At 35.1% G+C, this 20,325-nt stretch overlaps 1 protein-coding gene across 1 annotated transcript in view; it reads left to right on the top strand.

Annotated features, from left to right (window-relative positions):
- cadps2 (Ca++-dependent secretion activator 2) overlaps positions 1-20,325 on the top strand; it is a 141,000-nt gene that overhangs the window by 38,134 nt on the left and 82,541 nt on the right. Inside the window, exons 4-8 of the mRNA XM_041256302.1 lie at positions 180-260; positions 1,862-2,098; positions 2,958-3,079; positions 9,699-9,810; positions 12,163-12,302. Coding sequence (XP_041112236.1) covers positions 180-260; positions 1,862-2,098; positions 2,958-3,079; positions 9,699-9,810; positions 12,163-12,302 — 692 coding nt within the window. The remainder of the gene's footprint in view (positions 1-179; positions 261-1,861; positions 2,099-2,957; positions 3,080-9,698; positions 9,811-12,162; positions 12,303-20,325) is intronic.

Below are 20,325 nucleotides of genomic sequence, written 5' to 3'. Positions count from 1 at the left end.
ATGTGCTTTATAATTATAATTTATGTGTCTAGCCCCAGCCCCCAAAATGGAAAAAAATAGGTGAAAGGTCAATATATGGTCATTTCTATCACCATCACACACCTCCGTGTGAGGCATGAGTTACACCACTCTTTGTTTTTAAACTTGTTTTTAACACTATTTCTTGTCTTTTTTATCAGCTGGACAATGCAGATGAACAGGCAGCACAGATCCGAAGAGAACTGGATGGACGCTTGCAACTAGCTGATCAAATGGCTAAAGTAAGACTTACTTACTGATAATCACAGTAACTTGATATACCGTAAAGCTTCAAATAATCGGTGGGTTTCAAATAAACGCCTGTCTCTTAATACACACCGGGTCTGCTGGCAAATATTGTAAATAAACGCCTGGTCTCTGTTAAACAGTGGGTCTCTGTCATTGCCATTGAAGCTGAGGAAGATGAGGAGGCGCTTGAACGTAATGAACTGCTTATAATTGACAGCTCAGGATTAATAAATACTACTACTACTACTACTGATACTACTACTACTTTGCAAGAGACCGCCTGGTAAATCTGCTCCTGGCTCTTGCTAGACTAGCCGTCTACAGGAACAGGAAGCGTAAGATCATCGAGGAGGGTCTCTTTGACTGCAGGGCCATGTTCAGGGCCCTGGTCTAGTACCACTACTGGCACTAAATAGGACTATGACTACTATTACTACTAATACTACTAATAATAATAATAATAATAATAATAATAATAAATAATAATAATAATAATAATAATAATGCCTATATTTAATGCATATTTGTTTATTGCAGTTATTACGTTATTGAAAGTTTTGGTAATTATAAGCATATGCTGAAAGTAGGTCAGATAAACCTCTTGATGTATTTTAACGTGTTTTGTTGTATTAACAGTGTACAAGTTTGAGATTAAACAATACATTATTTTTGATAATGATACTTATTGTTTTTATTGTTCATTTAAAAAAAAAAAAACATTTTAGAAGTTTGTATTATTATTATTATTATTATTATTTATTATTATTATTATTATTATGCTGTAAGCATAGCCTACACGCCTGTGTTCTGATATCTACAGGGCTGTGAATCACCTAGTGGATGTACTTGTTGTTATTATTATTATTATTATTATTATTATTATTATTATTATTATTTATTATTAACAACAATGGTAGATTTAATTCCGTTTTTAAATACAAATTCAGCTTGTTAATTTTCCAATGTTTTGCATATCGTATCCTTGTTAACCACTGCATATAAAACGTGTACAATATGATGTTATTTTGGTATAAAACAAAACTGTTACTTCATTCACAATGATCTTTTTAACAAAGTTGCTGGGATGTTTAAATTGAGTTATGTTGTTGTTACAGGGTTGTGTGTTAGCAGCTTCTCAATGACCACAGAAAGCAATATAATATAAATATAAACTCCGGTCTCAAATAATCTCCTGTCTCCAGTACGCATCGGGTCTGCTGCCAAATATAGTAAATAAACGGCAGAGGCGTTTAATTGAAGTTTTATGGTACTGGATGTCTATAAAGAAACGATTATTCCCTGGTGTACTGTTCTCCTGTAATGAATCAATTGATATTGATTATTAAATACAAATGTAATACTTTTCACTGGCAATTCAGGAATGTGCTGAGGACACTGGCGACAGTTTTGAAATCAGAAAAAGAGGTATAGAATAAAGTTGATATTAGTAACAGTAATATTTTACGTGTTTTCTGAACTGGATATGTATTGTTGAAAAATTGCAATTTTTAATTTTTTTTAAATGAAAAAGTGTTAACACAATTACATTCGGTTATTCATGTTAACACTAGTTTATTCTTATTTGTGTTTTAAGGAAAGGAAATATCCAAAGTTTGTTGCAAAAGAGATGGAAAGCCTCTATATTGAAGAGTTGAAATCCTCAGTGAATTTGCTTATGGCCAACCTGGAGAGCCTGCCAGTTTCAAAAGGTGGTTCTGAATTTAAGCTTCAGAAACTGAAACGTTCCCAGAATTCCTTGTTTCTTGACATTGGAGATGAAAATGACACCCAGCTCTCCAAGTCAGATGTAGTTCTGTCATTTACACTCGAGGTGAGAAATGTATACAACACTTCTTTGTTCACCGAGTAAACAATGGCTTCAGAAATATTGTAACAAAGATAACTGTACCAGGACAAATCCACAAGAAATATTCAAAGTTCAAATGTATACAGTGCTGCCCCTTTATAAGTCAGCCCATTATATTGTAGAACAGGCTATCAGGCGATACAGTCATGGCTCCCATTTACCCCATAATTCCATCACACTAACACTAGTAGTCTCGTTATAAGGCAGAACACAAGTAGCACGGTCTCATAACTATGGCTGTCGACTACAGAGTTATAAAGAGGGAGCATTGTATTTATAAAATGGCTTGTGAATTTCCTGCAACCTGATTGACTGCTGACATTCCAATGCAATATATTGGTTTGTGTCTCATTTGATTATAATAAGGAAATGAATTTCCAAAAATGAAGTTCCAAAAAGGTTATTTGAAATCCATCCAATATAATACCACAATTGCTCCAAAACAGTAGAATATTGTATTTAAAATATAATTGAGCTATGTTCCCTAAATGTGATTACATCTGGATGATCTGATCAAGAGTGGTGGAATGGTTGCCTTATTTGGCTTCATAATTATGTACTATATTGTTTATATCAGTTAATTAGTTTTTATATCAGTTCGCATAAGACTGTCATAATCTTTTCATTGAAATCCAATTTTACACGTGTAGATTTATTCGTAAATAATCTTTTGTAATTGACACAGCTTCTTTTATTTGGATATTGTCCTCTTCAAAAATTATAATACTGGATTTGGATGTTTACCAACATATTTGTCCTCAGCTAAACACGTTCAAGTGCTGTGGTGTATGCATAATATTGTGGTCTGTTATTTCTGTCTTAGATTGTTATTGTTGAGGTGCAAGGTCTGAGGTCAGTGGCTCCCAACAGGATTGTGTATTGCACAATGGAAGTAGAAGGAGGAGAAAAGCTACAGACAGACCAAGCAGAAGCCTCAAAACCACAGTAAGAATACATTTAATTCTCCATTTCTCAGTTTTGATATAATGCATTATTGTTATTATTATTATTATTATTATTATTATTATTATTATTATTATTATTATTTTATTATTTAATGGTTTCACAGACCCTGATTTAATACTAATTTTATTTAAGCTACAGTAACATTAGGTAGTCTACATGTGTGCTAATCAAGGTCTGTGGAACCAAAATGCCTTTCCATTTTATCGCACATGCAATTATTCATCCTGTTATTATAGTATGATAATTTGCAGCATAACCATTTTATTGGTAACTAAGGGATAGAACTAACATAGAAACCTGCTGAATTTAGCTGACTACTTCAGGTTTAGTGATAAAGATGGTACTAAGAGAACACAGGAAACATAATGAGTTAAACTACACAAATGTTGTAATGACTTGTGTGCAACTTCGTTTAAAGCATAAGTCCTGCTTATCGTATGAGTTGCACAGCTGAAAAGCATCCTTATTATCCATCCATTTAAGGTTTAGTAATGTCTAAACTACAACTTGGATGCAAAGCAAACATGAATTCCATTATCATGATAGGTCCTTTTTCATTGTTTCACCTTACTGTTTTATGAGGACAACCCTGAAATGCTTCACTTATATTAATTTTATGTCATTCTAAAACTGTGATGGCTCTTGATAATACCGGAAATAATTGCATAATGAACTATAGTTGAAATAAGTAAGTGAATCATAATTTATGCGTGACACCTAAAGTCTTACAGAACACCTTTTACTAGAAACACATTACAGAAGAATTTCTATGCAAAAAAAAGGATTTGTTTTATGAGACTCCTCCAGTCCTGCTCCCTTCTGCAACAGTACTGGTGGTCTGATTGGAGTTGGCGTATTGTGATGTCGATAAGCAGTGTTGCAGAAAAAGCATGGTCTAGAAACATTTGCATGCTAGTAAGAAAAAAAAAAGACTTCTCTTCCACTGTCTTGTAGACAAAACAGTTTTGAATACTCCCTTATTTTGAATACTGACTGTATATAGGAAATGATCCCTTGATTACAAGTCTTTGGATAGCCAGAATTCACCACCAGTGATCACCTAAGTTAAATCCTGCCCATTTGAAAAAAAAATGTTCCTTGAACATACACCTCACAAATGTGTCTCAGTCTTAATGCTTTAATATGAATAAAATCACTATGGTTTTAATATTTGTATTATTATTATTGCTCTGACAAGTTGAAACACTCCTGGAAAGGCAAGCTTATTCTTTGCGCTTTTCTCATTGAAAAAGCAGGAAGATTTGCTATTTTATTTCCATTTGTCATCTGAGGTTTTCCTAGAGCTGTGTATCCTTATTGTCCTCGGATGCGGAGGAGCACCGAAACAACAATCAATATATCAAGATGAGTGTTAAAATATTGAGTGAGAAGAGTGAATCAACATAAAACAAGCTTACAGTGTTTAAGATTAGTGCATTGACAGCACCTACCAGAACACTGCAGGTGTCAGGAAGCTATTCATTTTAAAGTGTATCAGTTTTCTCAGAAATGAGATATTCTGACAAATACATAGCAAGCAAAGACTTGTACAGTATTTCACCCATAAATCCCAAGCAAACAAAACAGTATCAGTACTCTAGGTCATTTGTATTCTTATCCATTTTGCTCAGTGCAGTTTGTCAAAACTTCTTTAATACTGTTGAGCAATGCAACCCCAAGAGATGTATTATTTTTCATTTCATCCTCATTAATCCACGGAGTTTACTATTATGCAGTGTAGACATTAATTAGTATGCTTTAGCTGGACTCATTGGTCCGTGTACACATTTTACACATTTGTGAATCCATATGTGAAATTCAGTAGGAAAGAAACATTGATTGCTGGTAGAATCCAGTTGATCTGGCAGAAAGAAAAAAAAAAGAAAGTGCAGCATTTTTCTTTTGTTTTATTTCTCAGCCAAATGAATCTGCTGTAACCATGGATATTGTAATAAAGTGGTAAGAATAGAAGATAATACCTATTTAAAAATCCTATTCATACTCAACTTCCAAATCTCATTTTTGTTTTCTCATTGAACCCATGGATGTTCTCTAACAGATGAATTTTAATACATTTTTTAATAAAGCAGGCATTAAATCATACTGACTTAATTAAATGTGCTAACCGTCAGTATAATTATGTCAGCTACAAAAGGATAAACCCCATTTGGAATGGTCATTTTTATATGACACATTCATAGAGTTTGGCCTAACAAATTAATGGAATAGCTCTATATTGGAGGAGGACAATCAGCAGGTTTCACATGCCCTGATTAGCACTGATCTTGGACTACCTACTGTTATCTTAGATAAGACAGTCCAAGACTAGTGATATTTAGGGTGTGTGAAACCAGTCGAGGATGATACATTTTATTATCCACATAGGAATTCTTCCTCAAGTGATCTAAATGTGTTTACCTACCTATTTTTATTATTTTGCCTAGAGATTAAGACTTTGGTACTTGGTTATAATAACAAAGCCTGCATGTATTTCATCCTGTATGTAGGTTTAGCCCTTTAATCCAGATACACTTGCTCATCTGCATGACAATGATCTTTTTCAAGCAGCATCTACAAGGATTCCACAAGACAAGACTATAGTAATTTGGGAGACGTTGATCACATTGGTTTTAGTCGTTTTTGACTGGGATAGCTCTAGCAAATTAGCAGTATGTGACAGATTGTCATTGAAAATCACTTAATGGTGTACAGTGTGACGGATGTTCTTTCTTACTTTGAAGCAGACAATAAATTGACTGATAAAGGCAGTACAGAATATGATTTTGCCTTACACTTGTGATGTATTTCAAATAGTAACAGTTATTAGGTCTGTGTATCCCGGATGGTGGTTTAAAGTTGCAGTCGCACAGCCATGATGGAAATTAAACTAAGTTTGCTGTAATATGTGTTTCTTTCATAACTGCATGTTTGAGACCATCTGTATGCGGCCAATGGAAGGACAAAATAGATTTATAGAATTATTTTATAAGCTACATTTACTTTTAACGTGTATCAATATTGTACAGTATTAATATTTTCAGATTGAATTCTGAATATTCCTATTTCCGAGAAGAAACAAATGCTTGATTTTCAGGTGACACATTTCATTCAATCCTAAGGCAACCGTTAGAAACTATGAATCAGTGAATCAAAATGTTTTATTTTTTCAATGCTGTTTAGCTTCGGAGATAATAAGAGCTTAAGTCCTGGAGCTTTTGTCATTTTCAGATTGAATTATGAAACAGTTTCAATGGTATTTTACTAACCTGCTACATAATATAAAGTACAGTAATTTTTAGGTCTGATTTGGGGTTCTCTGATGATAGGAATATAATGGAGGTGACCATGCAAATGTATATTATCAATGTATATTATCTACGTTTTCCTGTTCCTTATAGCTCTAGTTCAGTATTTACAACAGTAAGTTATTTTTTTTTATTTAACTTTATACAATTATAAACATGTATTCCCATGCAAACATGACACTAGATTTATGGTACACACTTAGTTTGGCCAATGGCTAGTTTACCAACTGTACCAGAGAATGAACATTTTATTGTTTATAAGAGTGTGTTTTAATATAGTTTGTTTTTTAAACTTAAAATAATAGGTCGTAAATAGACTTTATAATGTCTGATTGTGAGTTTGCAATTGCCATGAGGGTTGTAATGAATCGCTTCCTAGTGGCTGATGAGTTAAAAAATAGTGACATCAGCATAAGACCCTTACCTCTCGACTCCAGAGCTTGCTCTTTAGTTGAATGACAAGTCAATTGTCTTGGAACTGTATGAATCCTGACCTCTGTGGTTGAAACAGGTAATTTAATCAAATTTGCAAATCAGAAAGGTCTGCAGCTCATGGGTGTTTTCTGATTTGAAACCCATTTGTAGCAGAACTGTTGATATGAGGCCAATAAAATAACAAGATTTTAAAGGGCACCAGGATGAATAGAATTGGTTATTCCATATATGAGACAGAGAAATATAACTGGAAATGTCTCCTAAAATGATTTCAGTTTTCATTTTTCTCAGCGTATTTGTTTTTGTCAGAATATGTATTTGAATCTGCCGCTCATAGCAGTGAAAGGGTTACATTATTTGTTGATAAAAGACAGGTCTATTTTGTTTAGTATTTTATGGCATTTCAAGCTGTGTTTTCATTATATCTGAAGTGCTTTGAAGAGTTGGAACGGGGCAGATTTAGTCCTGCTGTTACATTCAGGAGCCATCCAGGGCAACACACAGAGTAAATCATTATTTAGTAACTTCACCCTATATAGAGCAGTGCTCTAAAGGAAGATTCTGAAATACCATTTTCTTTTCACACAAGTAAATACAAATCTTTTATTTATTTATTTATTTATTTATTTTTTTAACACAGATGGAAACGTTAATTGCAGCAATATTTCAACCTGTCTGTATATTATAATTAGAACTGACCCGGTATTGGTTGTCTATTTCAACCTATCCGTACATTATAATCAGGACTGACCCAGTACTGATTGTCTATTTCAACCTGTCCATACATTATAATTAGGACTGACCCGGTGTTGGTTGTTTTTTTCAACCTGCCCATACATTATAATTAGGACTGACCCGGTATTGGTTGTACATTATACAGAGCACTCCAGTGCATCAAAAGCTCAAATACAGTATAGAAATGTCAGTGGTGCTGATTCACTAAGGACAACACATCAAAGCAATCAAAACAAGTCCTCGTGGGTAAGCAGCTTGTTATATGGTCGCTATTGTGTTTACTCAATGCTGCAGAATCCTATTTTACGACAGTATACTTGAGAAGCGATCGTCTCGTGAGGGTGCCTAGTTTAACTGCTGTGTGGTGTTACGTGTAATGGACTTTAAATTAAAATGACATTACAGTACGGTATTTTACTGTCACGACTACCACTGCATTTAAGCATATGTGGCTTACTTATTGTCTGTAATCATAATATTTTCAGTTGTGATGCAAGTCTCAGTTTTTCACTAAGCGGCGATGCAAAGCTCTGCAACCCCCCCCCCACCACCACCACCATCCCCACGCCACCACACAATAACACTTTTCAGTAACAGTGAACATAAAAACATACCTCGGTTTGATTACAAACTTGTCCAGCTTTATTGGCTGTACACGTCATTGCACTTTATACAGTACGTTTTACATGTAGTCAATTTGCCCTGAAATTATTCTTATAAACAGATTGCTTGATTCTGACAAGAGGATTATTTTACCATAGTTAGTATAGGAATTATTTTGTCCCAGTGGTTTTGATCACTCTATGCAGTTGATTTTTATGTTAGTGATTGAGTACACTGTAATTAGGACTGACGCAGTATTGGTTGTCTGTTTCAACCAGCAGCTGTATAGTCTGGATTATGTGCAACTGTAACTAGTCCTTTTATAATCTTTGTGAATTAGATTTTTTATTTTTTTTAAACAAAACTTGGTAAGTGTAGCATCTAGTGTGGAAAGCAATGAGACTGTATGTTTATTCAGCTGAGGGACACAGTTGTATCCTTATGTTAAACCTGTTTAAAACTAAAATAGTGTATACCGATAGAACATGCAAGCCAACCAGTCAACTGAAGAACTCACTGTTAACAAGACTTCAGTCACTGTTTTAGGAAATGTTTTACCTCCTTATATACTGTGTGTCTTTGAAATATACCGCAGGGCTCCAGGTTTCAAAAGTGGTAGCAAAATTCTTCCATAATTGGAAAATTATTTTGCAGTAATTACAGCTAGCTTGAACATTTGTGGCAGATTTCCACTGTATAAGAATTATTCTCCTAAACATGTTTGCTGCATATTGAATGTGATTTGATTTTACTTGGGTTTAAAAACCTTTTATCAAATATTGAGTTGTTTTTATGGCATCATGTTGAATTAAGTGTTATGTCAATATTCATGCAAGTGTTCTGAGTTCAGTTTAAGCTAGTTGACACAAGATTGCATACGTTGGGATTTCTTCTGTGAATGACAGAAATTGATTGTTAAACTAAACAGGGAAGTTCAGAAGCAGCAGAAAGATTCTGAATAGAAAACCTATTGTCTTGGTGATGCTGTATGTAAATTGTATTATGGTATCAGAGTCTGGCTCATGGTATGAAACGTATGTTTTATTTCATCCTTTTTTTAATACACATTGAGAAATATGCATCAGCAGTTCATATTGTTGTGTTGAACAGTTCTTGTTTTATATGACCTTGATTCAGAATATTCAAGTAAGATACATTATTTAAGATTTGTGCCAGTATATTTAATCACACTTTTGAGGGAAATCGGGTATTGTTTGGGTAAAGCTGTCTCTTCATCACTGTCTAGCACTTTGCAGGACTACTGGTAATGTTTCTTCCTTTAACGTGAAAACAAGGACATGGATTAATGGCAACGGCATTTATCAAATTTATTGCAAAAAACAGGATGATACAGTTAAAGCTATTTATGGTCAGCTGACGAAGCTTCCCATTTTTAATACTACAAGCAGAACAATAAATGACCAAACAAAGAGAATCAGGAATCTGCTCTCAAACCTGTGAGGGCCCTGTTGAGCCTCCAGCCACAATTCTGCAGCATAATGAACCTTCTTGTTTTGCAGGTGGGGGACCCAAGGGGATTTCACAACCACTCATCCTCTCCCTGTTGTCAAAGTTAAACTCTTCACTGAAAGTACTGGGGTCCTGGCCCTGGAAGACAAAGAATTGGGAAAGGTAATTTTTTTCTTCGGAGTTGAGGAACTCTGGGACCTATAGTTCTCACTGGAAGGGGATGGTTTGTTTGATCTGTTCATTTGTTGTGCATTACAGCTGGCAGCCAAATCTAACCTTTATTTTGTCAGTTTGCAGGCATAAAGGCGAGCAGCTCGCTGTGGCATTTTGTGTTTTATTGTTTACTGAAACTGCACCCATAACTTACATAACCTGGGGTTTTCTGAATGAAACCAAGTGGACCTTTAGTTACACTATATTCTTTTTTTACTTGGTTTGTTAAAAAATGTTCAAGTTAAATCTGAAGGTTTTTGTGGGTTGCTCACATTGTAATAAAATGCTTGTAGTGACAGCAGGGGAGCTGTTGTGTTGAGGACAGGCGCTCATATGGAATTCACTAACTTCCCATTTTACTTTCTCAATAGCGGAAATGATTAAATTCACTTTATCTACTTCTTACAGCAGAATGATATAGCCATTAACTTTTGTTTTTCATTTTATCTGATGATACCATTTTATATATAAAAAAAAATTTAAAAAATAAAAAAACACCCCCACACTTTACTTATAAGAACCTTAATCTGTTTCTCTGAAAGACAATTTCGTAGCTTGGTGGTGCTGCAATGCACATACTTGTTTAGAGACCTACTTCCGTCACCACAATAAAACTGAGAGATTTGTCTTTCTTTACAGAATGGAGCTGAATATGCTTTACATGGTAACTGTCATTATAGTAGGCTAGTGGCACTACAGTTCTGTGTAATCATATGTCTTTGATCCTGCAGCAGAAGCCTTCAACCAAACAAAGATATCTCGATACTAACAGATTTTTTAGTACTCCTACGACATGGAGGTGGTTCCACCAGGCTTTGACCCAGCGGCTCTTTTCAGCCTTTTCAGCACACTAGTGCAAGCACCTAGGCTTAATTATGCAAAATTCATGTTACTGTATGCACTGTATGTAGAAATATATGTAAAATACTGTGGGTCCTTATATTAGCCCTAATAGTGTACACCAAGAGTGATTTACTTATACCACCATTTATCACTAAATTAAACCTTGAATCTGATTTAATATGAATTTTATAGTCTTGGTCACCCCTAATATTCCTTTTTGATCACCATTCATTATTCATGTCCTGTAGATTGAGGTATGAGGCATTTAAAGGTGTGCAATATAAGTTGATATGTTGTGTGTGAGGTGTCTCTTAATGTCATAAGAGATGTCCTCTTGTGCGGTTTGGATCAGTGGACTGTGATGCGAAGCTAAAGTGATTCTGTCTGCTTAAACTGTGATAAATGATTTATTTTGTAAGAGACACCCAACACACAACATACCACTTTATTTTAAATGACAAAAATAAAGACACAGGATAAGATGTACTGGATTTGTGACAAACCCTTAATGGTTAAGTTCTCATACAGTACGTGATTTACAATAAGCACTACACACCACGTTAGCTATTTTATTGCATGAATTTTTAAATTTCTAAAACTATGCTGTGACCTTAATGTAGGCAATTATTATATCCAACAAGGCTAGATAATTACTGTAGATAAGTGCTGTATCTTATTTTTGGCCTGGACTAAAGAAGAATTAATTTATTGTTAAATATGACAACCAGTGGCTAACATGGTTTAAATCACTTTTACATTGCACTGATAAGAATCTCTGCAAACATGTTTTAAGATACAGAAGCTTTCCAATACGTCTGCCTCTAGGCTGTGATGTTTGGTTTGACTTCACTTTAGATCATGTGAGGTAAGCAGTAGAACTGCACACCAATTTAGAAGAAAAAAAAAGTCACTTGCTGTTGAACTTTATGTTAATTACCAGACAGATGCAATGGAGGAATAATCACGTTCACACAGATTCACAGTTGTTAAATTTTCATTGCTGCGTGGTGTACTATGTAGTGTGTTCTATTAATAGGTAATTATAGCTTTCCTTTAATGAATGTGCCATCTGTCATTCTGTTAAGCATTGTACTGAGTAAGGATGCTCACTGTCTGGTGTGATTTAGGTTCCTGGGGTCTATCCAATTGCGTATCATTTTTGCCGCCATTTCTTCACATTCGCCATTACCAAGTACTGTTGTGCTTTCAGTAAAAAGCAGAGGAAAATGTGTTGTTCATCATAGAAAAGCACCCATTTGTCAGAATATAAACAAATCTGTGATAAACACATCTAGTGAATGTGATGGAGTTAGTGGGTTTATTAACCTAGCCTCAGCTGTGCCAAGCGTACAATGACAAGCTGCCACACTCAATCTGCCATATCATGTTTATGACATCCAGTGGTTATCTTGCTTGCAGCTTTAAACATTGATAGATATTTCTCTTTCCTTTTATCAGGTTGTTCTGTATCCAACGCCAAACAGCCCAAAGTCTCCAGAGCTGCACAAAATGATAGTTCCAAAAAACAGCCAAGACTCACAGCTCAGAATAAAGCTTGCTGTACGGATGGACAAACCACCAAATACGAAGCATTGCGGGTACTTTTTTTTTCTTTTTTTTAAACGTATTTTGTTAAAAAAAAATATTACTGCTTATGACAAGTGTGTGAGCAATAGCAGTGATGAAATGCAGGCACAGTGTGTGGAATCTGTTATGAAATACATAGTCAGTGCAAATAGATTATAACTACTGTACAGTGTTAGGCCTCTTCAGAACAAAGATTGAGAAATTTGTGAAACTTATTGCCAACTTCTACAGAGGCTTTGTGACTTAACTGGGAAAGATATACTTTTCTCAGTCTGGCAAACTGTAGGCTGGATGGAGCAGTTGAGTGCTAATATATATTTAAAAAAAAAAGTGTGTGTGTGTATAATACATGGGTGAAGGCTATATTTATCCTGTGCCATTTGAAAAAAAGGCATAATAGTGACGTCAGAAAGTGATAATTCCTCTAGAGGAAAATATACTTGAACTTTGGCCCATTCTACTCCTCGAGACCATCACTTTCAATTCAAACACAAAATGCATTGTTTTCAATCACTCAACACCCAGAGTACAGAAATGTTCATTAATGATCAACAAAATGAGAATATGTTAAAGATGTACAGCTAGTACATTCGTAACTCGGAGAAAAGGATAACGACACAGAACGTCTGTACAGCACTGAAACACTACGTTTAAAAAAAACTGAACAGTACTGCTGAACCTCGTCTTTAATATTAGCATCACAAGGGTATCCACGTATTATAAACAATAATATAAGGGCCTTTTCAGTGAGTTATGGGAAAACAATTCCATCTCAAGTTTTTGTGACAGTTTATAAATTACTCGACCTTCGGTCTCGTAATTTATGACATCACAGAAACCCTAAATGAAATTATTTTCCTGTAACTCACTGAAGCCTGTATATTAACCAGTAACAAAAAAGGAACAATGTTTTTTTTTTTTTGTTTGTTTGTTTGTTTTTTTAAATGTAATATAATGTTAAGCTAGTTGTTAACTGCTCATAAACTGTAATACCACTTATATGGGTGAGCAACACCTAGAAAGCGTTGAAATTGGAAATAATGAAACGCCAAACTCCCAAAAAACAACCATCTCTTTAGAAGGTATACATCTTTGTAGGAAATCAACATGATAACTATGTTCACATGAAGGATACATTGGCAATGCTTGAGTTCTGAGAGCAGTGGGTTGAGAAGGAATTACAGAGTGACTCTGTAGGTGACAGTTGGTACATATACTGTACCCCAGGGCTCAATACTCTTTCACATTCTTTTTAACAAAAACGTTGCTAAAGGCTAGCGTTGGCTTTGTTTCCATCAAATTTAACACAGAGGACATTCCCTGATGATCACATTAAACAGTGCGTGTCTGCTCAACTTACACAACCAGCTATCAGGCTGACAATTCTCCTCTCAAAACATGACTTCTCACCTTATTGTGGTGGATGTACCGGCACTAAACGCAATGCCAAGTACCAGATATCTAGGTTCATATGATGGTCAGATATTGATTATGATTCTAATTTTTTTACATTCCCCTGTTAACCCACATAGTCATTCTTCTCTACCTCAGGGTACCATCAAGATTCATGTGTTTGTTTTCTTTTTTCGGCTGGAGATTGTGTTGCAGTCTGTTTTATTTCACAGTCAAAAGTGCTAGGTGGAAACAGAACTAGTAGAAGAAAGGCAATAGCAGGACACCTTTCTATAAAAAGCCTATCCTGAAGGTAGTGTGATAAAGGAGTGTGCTTTTAAAAAATCTTCATTTGTGTGAAACTAAACCTTGAAAGAAAGTGTACTAGCGCCATCTATCTGTCATCTGTAGAATCATCGCTTCAAATGCAAGTGGTTCACTGGGGTTTGCATGTATTAAACTGGCATATGTCACAATTCATTGCGAATTGTGTACACTTTGTACCATGATAGACGTGTGTAATTAATAGATAACGTAAATGATAATGGTTCTTAAATGATGCATACATGCAATTTATAGTTAATGAATACCTGCTCTTTCTATCTCATTTAAGTTTTGCCTTTAAACAAAATAGTCCATTATCTATGTATCGTATTACCAAGTAGCCCGTTGTGATGCATAATTTAACCACCAATTGTCATCCACAATGGGCACTATTTGTGTGTGTGTGTGTATGTGTGTATATATATATATATATATATATATTTCAAAATTTTCACCTTTTGTTGCCTTATATTACCTGGAATTAAAAGCATTCAGTTAGTTGTTTTTTTGTTCATTTATCTACACATCCTACCCCACAACTTCCAAGTGAAAAACATATTCTAGAAATTTGTAGAAAATTAATTAAAAATAAAAACTGAAATAGCTTGGTTGGATAAGTGTCCACCCCCTTGTAATATAAATTAGCTTAGGTGCAACCAATCGCCTTCAAAATCACACACCAAGTTAAGTGGCCTCCACCTGTGTTAAATTGTAGTGATTCACATGATTTCAAGATAAATTAGCAGTTCCTGTATGTTCCTTCTGCTGGGTTTTGAATTTCTATTTCTTGTAACATTCTGACCTACTGTAAATGTAGGTCATGGTGATATACTTATGTGAGTGACAACCTGTATAAGTGTTGTTTGCATCCTAGGCTAGGGATATTTTAAGCTTTTTTAGCTGCAGCTCCTGGATTTGTTTGCAGTCTACAGATGACAAACGACACAGTTATTGAGGCATACAAAACAACACAAAACACTTACGGTTAAATCACAGTTCTCCTTTACAGGTCCTCTCGTAACCATAACAAAGGAACAGATTGCTTCACCACATCCCCTGATATACTCTCAGTCACCCCCCATTCGGTAGCAATCACTTTTCCGATTGCCACATCGCCTACCGCATTAAGGCAATGACTTCTGGTATTGTGACTCCACTCCCTTTCTGAATGGCCAACTTCCAACTTTCCCTGTAATGAATTGACAACCCATCCAGTCCGGGGCACACTGTTCCTGTTATAGCCCTCACAGATCGGGAAGGAGATTTATCACTTGGATTCACTCACTCTCTGTCACAAGCCCAAGATTCAAATAAAAAAGTGAACCAGGATTTGTAAGAACTGCCAAACACATTTAGCGGTATGAAAGGTCAACACGGTTTAATTAAGTTTCTTCTATTTATGTCCCTGCATATTAGCTGAAGAACAGCACTTCAATGAATGCCCTATGGCATCTTAATTAAGTGGATAGAGATTCCAGCTTCATTATATCATATTAATTTCTGATGTTGCTTTCCCATTGTCATTATACTTTCCTGCTGTGCAATAATGTGTTTTTTTTAAGTACAGTAGCATCAGCTCTGTAACCTCATGTTCACTCACCTTGTGGGCCAGAACCAAAGGTCAGTATGAGTCAAATCCTGGAAGGACCCACCTGTATATTTGCAGGGAGACAGTAAATATGTGACCTGAACCATGTCGCAGGAACAGCAGTTTTCGGCGTCTTCCTTGGCATTTATACCATGAGCATCTATTCCTTGTTTTGATGGATGGAATGAAATTGTGGATCTTTCATTTTCTCATTTAACCATTGATCAGTAGGAAGCTGGGAGCCTGTTACATTCCCTGGATTATGAAATAAGATACACCAGCTTATCTTTGTAATAAGATTTATCTTTCTTATCATTATGAAAACTGCCATCTTGTATCCATATCATGTTGTTGTCATTCCATTTTTAGAACTAAACTAAGAAAAACTGAAAAGGGAGCATAACAATTGATTTGTAAAGGTAAATGCTTTATATTTCTTTCATTTTCTCTTTGAACCATTGGTCAGTAGGGAGCTGAGAGCCCCAGAAATCTGTTTTTGTAATGTTCTGGCCTTATCAGGTCTATACTGTACTGTAAACTGGTTGCAGACAGATTGGAATAGTTTTTAACTTGTTGTTGGTAAATATTTGATTCTATCATCAGCGTGGGAACCTACATGCTGAAAAGTGAGAATGTTGATCTGTTGTTTTCTTTTTAATGAACATAAGTGTCAGGACTGCAGTTAACTCGATCTGCTATAAAGGAATGTGCCTATCTTGAGAGGACTTTGTCCTGCCCATTCACAGGATTTTTTACACATTCTGTTTAATTAAACGTTTTTTGAGAAGAAAAAAAAGGATGCTGCATTTGCATTTTCTAGTAGAACCAGCAGATGGCACTGCAAATTAATAAAAGAATCCCCAAAAATAAAGCATGCCTTTGCAGTGTTGTATGAAACTTCGGATCAAAAACAAAATCTAAATAAATAACAGCAACACATGAATTTAAAAGTAATTCTGGAAGCATTCTAATCTATGGGTTAGATGCCCCATTTATCCAAGCATCCCACCGAGGCTTGGCATTAAATTCTCATTTATCACACACTACCCCATGCAGTATTGCTTATATCTCCGGTGAGCAACTATTCTTCCTGCCAGTCCTACAGTTGCTTGTTGTTGGGAGCTTACTTTACTCTGTCTTTGTCAGTGCGTGCTGGGATTGCATGTGCTCTGTTGCTGGTGTTAATGAGTGCATGCTTCCCGTAATATCAACTGGATGAGCCCTTTAAAAAAATTGCTCACAGAACTAGCTTATACAACATTTGCTGTTTATTTATTTATTTTTTCTTCAGATATCATTATTATGAGCCAGGCTTTTGTTTTTTACATGGGTGAGAAACACTTAAGAATGTAAATACAGTCCTTAACATACAAGTTCTTAGTGGTAACATGAATCAGAAAAATTGAAAGAGTCAATGAAAACTTTCAGTTAACCTTCTGATACTCCTAGACAGTCAAGAACAGCCACAGCTACCGAAAATTAATGAAACCAAAAGGTATGCAATGCTTCTTAACCGGTTACATAAAAATAAATAAATAACTAAATAAAAAGTGAAAGCTAAGGATTTGTTGGTAATTATTCAGTTGTCTATTCTGATTTAAAGGTGCAACGAACCGTGAAAGTTCGCAATCGTTTCACATATGGATCCCACCACTGCCACCATATGTGAAACGATTGCACAACTCTCACGGTTCGTTGCCCCTTTAAATCAGGACCCAGAAGTTGATTTTTCTTGCGCTTATGCACACTTTTAATAAACCCAAACAAAAATAAACAAAACAAACACCTGGCTCTTTCTTGAGCACTAACTATTCCACACAGGAACCTAACTCACTCAGGACAGCTAAGCTGTTTACCTGTAACACACCTTGAAATAAACAGAACACACAAAAAGGCTTTCTCACACTACCTTTTTTTTTTTTTTCTACTACAATTGCGCACACCTACAATCGGGCTCCTCACACACCAGCAGCCTTGAACAGACTGGCTGCCTTCTTTAAATACCCTGCACCTGGCTCTAATTTACAATTAACACCAGGTGCAGGGGATAACTAATAATTAAACAATAAACCCATTACACCCAAATGTGCATTCTCACATATTTCTGGGCAGGGAAACTTAACCCCTTCCCTGCCATGTTACACCTGCCATGTTACAATATATATATACACACATACATATAGTACAGTCTGGTCTGAAATGCCACATCAAGTCAACTTTTCATGAGCAAACCAAGATCTAGTATTTTGTAAATTTTAAATTGCAGGCCACAGCTACTTTTTTAATGATCTCACAGCAACAGAAACAGGAAGCCTTTGAAAGAAAGGCCATATTGGACAACACATTGCTTGACTATTTTTAACCTGTTATTGGAGATGGCTTGATAAAGCGACACTGAATATTTCTTTTTTACTTATTGCACATTACGCCAATCTCCATTAGTATTCATATAGAAATGATTGACTGGGGAATTTAATCCCAAATGATTAGAGCATAGGGGAGCTAAAGGGTTTTTCCTGGAATAAGATTTAAAGAGTAGCAGCCGGAGCTGTTTACTTGCTTGAATGTAATTACTCAGGAGGACCTACACATTTGATGAGTCCGGAGGAGGTGAGTGTGTATTTTTAATTGCCTGAGGATATAATTTTAATTGTAATGTCATTCTGCACTGACCTTAAATAATTGGGCTGGATTGTTGATGAGAACAGTCCACACTCCTCTTCATGCCTGAATTGAGCTAAATTTGAGGTCGTGCCATAAGCATAAAACACTCAGTGGCATAAGTAGTAATACAAAATGTTCAATTAGTAGTAATACTAATTAATTAATTAAAACTCAATATTGAATACATTTTAAAGCTAGCACTTGAACTGACTGTACTGCATATTTAGTATAATATTATTCTGTACATGAAAATTAATAGTCATATAACCCCCAAGAATCATAATCATTATACAGCATCAATTTTATACTTGACATTTGGATTCTCTGCTCTGTTTAATTTCACATGCACCTGAAATGTTAGCTTAACTAGTTGCTGTGGGAATTTAGACCTCTGTGCACTGTTCCCAGATTTTAAGGTTGAGTGATCCTGCTAAAACAGCCATCTGTTGATCCTAATAGCGAAGTAAAGGCACTTTGTGAGTGACTGAATGCCTTTTCAGCCACTTTTACTTCATCTAAATGGCTGACAATCTGTCATGGCTAGTCCTTTCTGAAGTATATGAGAGTATTAGTAAAAGAAAAAAAAAGTTAATTCTCTTTCATACCCCATTGAAGACAGAGATTCCCATAACATGACAGAAGTTTCATTGTAATACTCTTTGTTCCATTAACTCAGAATGTTTGATATACATAAAGTACATGTCCTTTTAATTTACCAAGTCTGAAATGGTTGTCTTACCAAGATAACTGGGCATATGTGAATTGAAAGGCTTACTCTAATCATAGCGTACTTCGCAAACAATAGGGTCTAGGTTCTTAATGTTAGTAAGAATCTTGTAAACATCAATTGCTCTTGCAACAATACAATTAAATTGGACTCCTGCAGGATAATTGATGTCCATTTTAGACGTATATAATTGTTTTGATAGTTGCATCAACTTAATAATGTTGCATAGCATATGGGACCTAGCTTGCCTTTAGATATGTGTAAATCTGAACAATTACATCTGTTGATTTATTTTAAAAAAAAAAGCTTTTTTTCAGGCCAAAAACTGGGTGGTTGGGTAAATAAATTAACATAATGGATTCATGAAACTGTCTGTCAGTAGAAGACCTTGATAATACTCAACAGTTGTATTAACTGCAGTTTTTACAATATTGAATTTAACAGTAAGGCAAACTGTCATAAGCAATAGTTAATATCATGTATCACAGCATACTTTCTCATTGCCAGGTCTGAATCAACATAGAGTTTGAGCTTCATTAATGTGTCAATGCAGATGAGAGATGGAAAAGGTACAACAGGCTGACAGCTATAGCTGCTGCTGTGACTGTTAAGATTATATATAGAAATGGTTCATTACCCTGTCTTATTACAGATTTGACTGTTACACCAAACTCATAAGGATTTTTAACCTAAGACAACCAATTAGACATATAAGAAATATGCTCATTTACTGTAACAAGGCCAGGAAAGGCTAGTGAGAGATCCATCTGATGTGCTTGTTTGTATCCTGTCAAGTTCAGTTTCCATCAGAATTAATCACTACTTATTTCACAGTTTCAAAGACTGTGAAGTCTGTCTGCCTGACTCACTACATTTTTTATTGTGTGTATATTGAATTCATATTTATTTACTTTTTCATAGTACTTATCCAGGGTGACTTACAATTGTTACAAAGTATCACAGTACAAAGTATCACATTATAAATGATCACATTGCAAGTTATCACATTCTAAAATATCACATTACAGAAAATCATAATACAGATGAGAGCAGTTGTGAAAATACAATAAGATCAAATTCAAGTAAGAGCAAAATAAAAAATACAGTAAATTATAAGTAAGCACAAGTTTGACTAAGAGCAGATAAAACTTAAATAAATATTTGCTTATATGAGTAAAATCCAGTAAGAATAGATGGTAAGTATGATAAATGGATGAGAATGATTTCAAATACGAGCAATTAAAAAAAAAAAAAACTAAAAAAAACGTGAGTGTGGTTACCTATAAGTAAAATCAAATACAAGATATAGTAAGTAGTTATAGTTAGGGGCAGTAGTTGA

This window comes from Polyodon spathula, chromosome 8 (genome assembly GCF_017654505.1).
Source record: "Polyodon spathula isolate WHYD16114869_AA chromosome 8, ASM1765450v1, whole genome shotgun sequence".
In the NCBI taxonomy this organism is placed as follows: domain Eukaryota; kingdom Metazoa; phylum Chordata; class Actinopteri; order Acipenseriformes; family Polyodontidae; genus Polyodon; species Polyodon spathula.
This window is presented reverse-complemented; position numbering and strand designations above follow the sequence as displayed.